The sequence below is a fragment of the Littorina saxatilis genome, linkage group LG9, assembly GCF_037325665.1.
Source record: "Littorina saxatilis isolate snail1 linkage group LG9, US_GU_Lsax_2.0, whole genome shotgun sequence".
Classification (NCBI taxonomy): domain Eukaryota; kingdom Metazoa; phylum Mollusca; class Gastropoda; order Littorinimorpha; family Littorinidae; genus Littorina; species Littorina saxatilis.
Genome location: NC_090253.1, coordinates 2,649,708 through 2,656,753, shown reverse-complemented (window position 1 = coordinate 2,656,753; position 7,046 = coordinate 2,649,708). Strand labels below are relative to the sequence as shown.

At 43.5% G+C, this 7,046-nt stretch overlaps 1 protein-coding gene across 1 annotated transcript; it reads left to right on the top strand.

Annotated features, from left to right (window-relative positions):
* Positions 1-430: 430 nt before the first annotated feature.
* Positions 431-3,614, top strand: LOC138975071 (X-box-binding protein 1-like). The gene is made up of 3 exons (XM_070347727.1): positions 431-746; positions 2,171-2,608; positions 3,308-3,614. Exons 1-3 carry the CDS (start codon positions 586-588, stop codon positions 3,501-3,503), a joined length of 795 nt encoding a protein of 264 aa, XP_070203828.1. The 5' UTR covers positions 431-585; the 3' UTR covers positions 3,504-3,614.
* The last annotated feature ends 3,432 nt before the right edge of the window (positions 3,615-7,046 follow it).

The following is a 7,046-nucleotide window of genomic DNA, read 5'->3' as shown; positions in this document are numbered from 1 at the left end:
TTGCGTTGATGCTGTCAGGAAAATCAAAAAATAATTTTAGATGAGAATACTGCAGTGTTCAAGTGTCCCAGTAGAAATGTTATCGATTCGATCAATAATAAAGTTGTCAGACGAGTGTAGCGGCCTACTGCGCCGCTGGCGCATTGCTCGAAATGTTGACAACTGTCAGCTGTGTGGGAAAGCTGTGGTTTCCCTCACAGCAAAGTCAGCTGAGCATTAGTAGTCTAGTCATTATGGAAAATAGAATGTTTATCACTTCCCGAAATTTGTGTTCCTTATTTCATCATTCTGCCTCTAAAAGCTGACGTGTCCCTCGGCGCGTTTGTATGTTACTAAAAATAACGACTACCAACAAGACATCCGTGAAGGGGACTTACATCAGAAAAGTTCAACCAATCAGAATACAGAAATCTCCGTGACGTCAACGGCCGCCACCAATCCACGAGCAACACATCACCAACTTGGCCATTTCTGCTCGAGACACCGACAACATAACATGATAGACTGAGTGCTGCGATCATCAAATGGGACGAAAGTCTTCAAAACGATCAGATACCTGACAGGCATTACATACGGACTACGAATATGGCGTACCAAAAAGCGATTGTTATCACAACACTGGGCAAACACACAAATTCGTACCAAATGGCCGAGATAGCAGACGACTCCATCTACAGCGATGGCGCTGGGGCGAGAAAGCGGAGACGGTTGACACATTTGTCACCCGACGAGAAAGTTCTCCGAAGGTAAGTTGATCGAAAATGCGCATATTTTCGAAGATTCAAGATTTATTACAAGATCAGTCGCGTAAAATGTATGTGGTTCGTATTGAGAGGGGAGGTAACGTCGCTTGCAATCTGTTTGGTGTGCATTTTTTTGAGAACTCGGTTGTTACTTTAGTTCAGAAGCCTGAGCAGGTATAGTCACGATCACGCACCGAGCATGTGCTGTCGATAAAGGGATCTGTTTGCTATGTAGGGCGGGGCTGACGTGGCGAGTTTGTCACAGATTTTCCTGGTTGAATTTGTAGAATACCAAAATAGCGCTCAGCCGTTGCGTTTACTTCCGTGTAAAACAGAAAATACACTACAGACTTCGAACTTCGTAGGAAAGGGGCGTGACTGCATGTTTTTCGGCCCGTCCCCAGTCATGGTTTGTTTCATTTAGACAACTTGAAATAATTCATGTCTGCGTGTTGTAAATGTTATGTCAACCTCTTTGTAGTATGAGTATATATATATATAACCCAAACTTGTTAATGTTATTATCATTATGTCAACTTCTGAATATATAATTATAACTATGGAAAGGATCCATTCCTAAGCACACAGAGATTGTGTGAAAACAAAGGAACTGAGGCAGACATTAAAAGCTCAAGAAGCATGCATTCTGACACGGTGTGAATATTTCGAAGATCTAGACTAGAGAAAAACAATAACACACACATGTATTGAACGTTCTGACACTGACAGTGTGTCAAAGTCTTGAAGTTCGAGATCGAGACAAAAACAACAACACACACATAGACCAGCAAGTACACACACACACACGTCTAGAAGGTCAGGGAGAACAGGAAAGTGAGGGGTTTACACACATGTATGCATGAAAAAAATCAAGCTCAAACGAGTCAAAGAAGTAAATTTTGGCAAAGATAATGAGATATATATATATATCCAAATACTGATGTAGTGTGGATGGTTAGAACAGATGAATTGTCCTTGTCAAGTAACAATTAACATAGTCTTGTTAAAATGCTGGTGTGGCTCTTTATGTAAGGGCACTAAAAGTGCACATTGTCACATTATCCTGGTTGTAATTCCACATCTCTGATGTCCTGTTTCCCTTATGATTGATACATTATGTGTACGGGTTAGTGGATAAAAGAATGGCAGATGGTTTAGGTTAATCAGCAGATAAAAAGAGACCCTGATAGTGATTCATATCAGTGGGAATTTACAGGTGTTCTGGGGCCAGTGGTGATGTTTCATGTTTAGGATCATAAGGTGGAAAGATAGGCTGTTACTGTGGCACTGTTTGTAGTTTGCTGGAGGAAAAAGCCAACAGTGGCTATTAAGTTAATACCAGTATTGTTGGTGGTAACCACAACAGAGCTCAGAATCATTTCACAGAGTACAATTCACTAATGATTATTCTGTTGACTTTTTTTCAGGAAGTTGAAAAACCGTGTAGCCGCCCAGACCGCCCGCGACAGGAAAAAAGTGTTGATGACAGAGCTGGAGGAACAGGTGTCCCTTCTGCAGGAAGAGAAGAAACAACTGCTGAAGGAGAACGCCCAACTCCGAAACAGCCACGCCTCCATCCAGAAAGAAAACCACTGCCTGAAAAAACTCATCAGCACAGTCGCCACCACCCCCAACACAATCGTCTCATCCGACCCCCCCTCCTCCACTCCCCTCGTCGTCCAGACGTCGGCGCCCACAGTACCGTGCAAGGTTGAAGTGCCGGACTGCGACACCGCTGCGTTGCCATGCAAGACAGAGCCTGATTCTCCCAGGTCTGCAGCGCCTGCTGTTTCTCTGCCGAAGGAACAGATTCAGGCTCTGTCTCGTGTGATGATGCAGTACGCAGCCTGTGCACTGACACTAAGGTGAGACGCTATTTCCTAATTGTAATAATTATTTTTTTAAATATACATGTGTCTCAAATCGTTAATCGGCAGTTGAATGCATTGAAGACAAGTTTCCTGTTTAATATACTCCTGTTAATGGACAATAAAGTATTGTTATTGTTAGCATGTTTTGATTGTTTGGTAAACTGTCTACATCTGTTGTAGCCAACAACATAAAGGAACTTGCCATAAAAAAAGACTTTCTGTTTTAATTGGGTGGTTTTTTTTGTCAGGGAGTTGTTTGTGTAAGTAGTGTACTTTTTAGAAGGAAAACTATTACGGGCATCATGCTGTCGTTGTTATCAGTACGCTGTTTGTTCTGGTCAATTATGGGTACATTGTTTGGGGCATTACAGTTCTGTTGTAAATGAAAAGATGAAGGGGAATATAACAGTCTACAGCGTGTTGTAAATGAAAAGATCAAGGGGAATATAACAGTCTACAGCGTGTTGTAAATTAAAAGATCAAGGGGAATATAACAGTCTACAGCGTGTTGTAAATGAAAAGATCAAGGGGAATATAACAGTCTACAGCGTGTTGTAACAGAACATTTGTGTTTGGATTGTTTCTATTTCATGAATATATTGGATAAAAAGTGTATTGACATTATTGTTAATACACAAAAGGATTGTTTATCTCAACATGAAACTAACGTGCCCTTCTCTGTTTGTCTTTCAGTCTGATGCTCTGCTTCGTTTCCTGGAAGAATGCCTCATCCCAGAAAGCGGAGAGCTCCAGTCGCAAGCGCAAGCAGACCAAGCCGGCGCGGCGGCCCTCTGTCAACGCGGAATCGACGTTGTTGATGGAGAACTGCCAGCGGGAACAGAGCTGGTGGGGTCCGCAGCAACAAACGTGGACACCATCAATGAACTGATCCATTCCGATCACCACTACTACAAAGTGGAGCCCGCAGCTCCTGTGGCTAGCGTGCCAAGCAATATCTGTGTGGTCAGTGATTCTTTACCTACACTGGCCCCTAAAGGACTTGAGGGCCTCGGAGCCAAATTGGCCTTCCCCTCCGGCCAGGTGGTTGTGGTCAGTACGCTGGCCCAGCCCCCTGTCGTCCACTCCGCCCCTGCGGTCAGTGTCATCGCTGGGTGGAACGCGACGAACTTCGGCGCTGGCGGTCTCGGCGCCAACAGCAAGGCAGCACTGGCCACTATGGTGGACCCTAACGTTGTGTGTGCGCCCAGATCTCTCAGGAGTCAGCCCTCTGTGGACACCGCAGTGCCAGATCTCACAGAGGAACTGGACGCCGACATGTGGAAATCGCTGGAGGGCCTGTTGAGCTTGGAGGGCCTCGAGGACTTTCCTATGGACGATGTCAAGCCCAAAGAGCAACAAGAGACAATGATCGCAGAATCTACCCCCGCCCCTGTCACACACGCAAAAAGCAAGGGCCGCAAAAGGAAGCAGAGCTCCACGATCGACCAAAGTGTTTCTCCGCCTCCTGCCTGCGTCCCCTCACCCACTCACATGATTGACGAACAGAACTTTGAGATGGTCTTCGAAGACAACCAGGCTGGAAAACTCAGCCCATCTTCTGTGCTTTCCGGTACCAATTCAGACCTGTCTGATTCTGGGTTTTCTGGAAGCCTCAGTGACGATGCCGCTTCCCCTCTGAGTGACTGCGCCCCTTCCCATGAGGGCATGAGTGACTTTACCGTGTGTTTGGATGGATCAGGCTTCTTGGAGGAATTCGGAGAGTTGTTTCCCAACATTGCGTACTGAAACTGAAGAGAAATCTCAACAACAGTCAACTTCAATCAGCTTGAAGCTCAAAGAACCAAAAGATGTGTTCTCCATCCTCTCACCGTTGAGTTATTTCAGCCCCTATTGGAAGGGTAGTGTGGTTTGGTGGGATGAAGTGAGTGTCATGTGAACATTTCAAAGTACTGTTCTAATGTCATGTGAACATTCGGGCGAAAGGGACGCTGGCTCGTGGAGGAGTGCATTCTGTGCGCGTGAATCTAATGAGTTCTGCATCATTTTGCAGTAATCCTTGCAAACTATGACTGTAAATATGTGCATGTACTGATGTAGTTTCATGTACGTTACGTTACACATTCAATGTGACAAAAAGGGTTGATATTGTGATCACTGTTTTCTTGTTGTATTCAAAATCATGAATAACTATTTGACTTCATCAAAAGAATAAATTATTCATTTGGGCAAACAGGTAATGCTTGACTTTGTGTTTTGAATTTGTGAACTGCCAAACAAGCTCTCTCTCTTCTCTGTATTTGTTTTTTGATGTGTGTGTTTGTTGGTTTCCCATTAGGGATTTGTGTAATGTGTGTGTATGTTTTCCTCTCTGAGTATGAGTGAGTGATTCATCGAGTATGTGTGTGTGTGAGAGAGATACTGATAGTTTTCCTCTTTAGGGGATTCATAATCGCACTTCATCAAATCTTCGCAAAACAGAAACACATTTCATCGTCATCCTGGAATTTTAGCTTAACTCGATTCTTGGCGATTTTGATGATTTTGTGCTTAAGACCAAGTAAAACATTTTCAATGAGAAATATTCTCTAAAATACGATGGATAATACATGATTTAACATTCTTTTATCTTTCTAGCCATACCATGTACAACTATAAACACTATTTCATAATTCAGATAATCAGTTTTGGCCTTCTGCTGAAAAGCTCTCGTAAATGAGTTGCGCCAAAATTCCATGACGACGTTGATTTGTCATGCCTATTGTTAGCTGAAAAGGGAAAGAGCTACTTTCAATGACATTAAACTGCTGTTGTAATCATCTGTTACAAAGCAAAATGTGTGAAATAAAATCATAGTGCGCTGCTTGCATTTGACAAATAGTAACTGAAGCTTTGTAGTATACAATCTGTTACATGCTGTTGACATAGAACAAAGCATTACAGCAACCGGGAATTGTGTATTTTATAACATTTAACAACACAAGCGCAGCATAAATGAAGCATCCCGTATAAGTGAATAGCACAGGCACTTGACACGGGTTAGGGTGAGGTGTGAGCTCTCCTGCCTAATAATACTGCAGTACATTGATGTTTTAGTACAGTTGAACCTGCCCTAACAACCACCGCTCGATAAAGACCATCTGCCCTCACCGACAGGCAACCACTCCAAATAGCTCCCCAACGAGATTTTCTAAATTCCCCTTTTAATGGTGATCACCTGCATGTAACGACCACTTTTGGTCAGTCTCTTGGGTGGTCGTTATAGGCAGGCTGTATTATTAGGTAGGAGAGCTCAAATCCCACCCACCCCGTGTCAAGTGCCTGTGGTGCAAATTCTAAGCACGTAGGGAATCAGCAGTTTGGTATCATTACAAAGGCATGACCGCAGTATACATGGTACCTGCAATGAAAAAACCCTCCATTGTAATCAGCCCAAAGTGCTCTACACTGATGGAGGTGGCATTTCATGACATGATTGTGTTTTGTAACTAGGCCAAAGGACAATAGCAGGTACCCTTTCAGCAGGTACCACTGTACCGCAAAATGAAGCAGGGTTGTGCGCGTTGTGAGACGGCACAGGAAAAAGTGTCGGCACGGTGAGCTGCGTACACATGAGTACAGTTACTGTAGTGTGGACCACGAGATGCTCAACGCATTTTTCATGTGCCTGTGTTCACAATCACCACTGAGAAAACAATCAAATTCAACAGCTAAGTTTCTCTGTCCTAAGCTACTGAAAAGGGACACACACACACACACACACACACACACACACACACACAGGAAATGATAATAATAAAATGCATTTCCACATAGTTAAAATTACAATGATTTAAAATGTATACCCTACAAAAAGTAATAATACTACAATTCAACAACGTCAATAATAAATTACATGGACATGTCTTCCACACAAATCCTGGTATATCTCACTTATTACCGTTTTTCCACTGAGTGCATGAAGTTTTCGAGAACTTTTAGTTACCTGGGAAGGGGGGGGGGAGTCAGGGATCTTTTGGGGGGGGGGGGGGGGGGTCGATAAGGGCAGGTGGTTGTTATCCAGTGGTGGTCGCCAGGACAGATCCGTATAGCCTACCAAAAACAAATCAACGCACTGAAGTAGTATTAGGCAGGAGTGTTCATATTCATGTTAGGTGCCGGTGTTTTTCACTCATACGGGCTGCTTCATTTCTGATTTCATTGTTACTATTATGCAATACTCGAAATTTTACCCACGAAAAAACATAACAATGGCATTTGTAACGCCAGATTTCAGGCAAATAGGCCGCCCCGCACAAACACCGGAGTTTAATGACAATCATGGACGCATGTGGCTATGCATGAACCCGGACTTCCGGCGTTTGACGTGTCAGTGTCCAAAAGAAAGTAAAGGTCTGCGCACAGGAACACTAACAAGAATCATCCCATTGTAATAGTGTTTCCGAACAGTATCAAACGAAAGTTTTCATACTCC

Coding starts and splice junctions, on each gene's coding strand:
- LOC138975071 (XM_070347727.1), top strand. CDS start 586: ATGGCGTACCAAAAAGCGATTGTTATCACAACACTGGGCAAACACACA. Junction 747..2,170: donor GACGAGAAAGTTCTCCGAAG/GTAAGTTGATCG, acceptor ACTTTTTTTCAG/GAAGTTGAAAAACCGTGTAG. Junction 2,609..3,307: donor GCCTGTGCACTGACACTAAG/GTGAGACGCTAT, acceptor TTTGTCTTTCAG/TCTGATGCTCTGCTTCGTTT.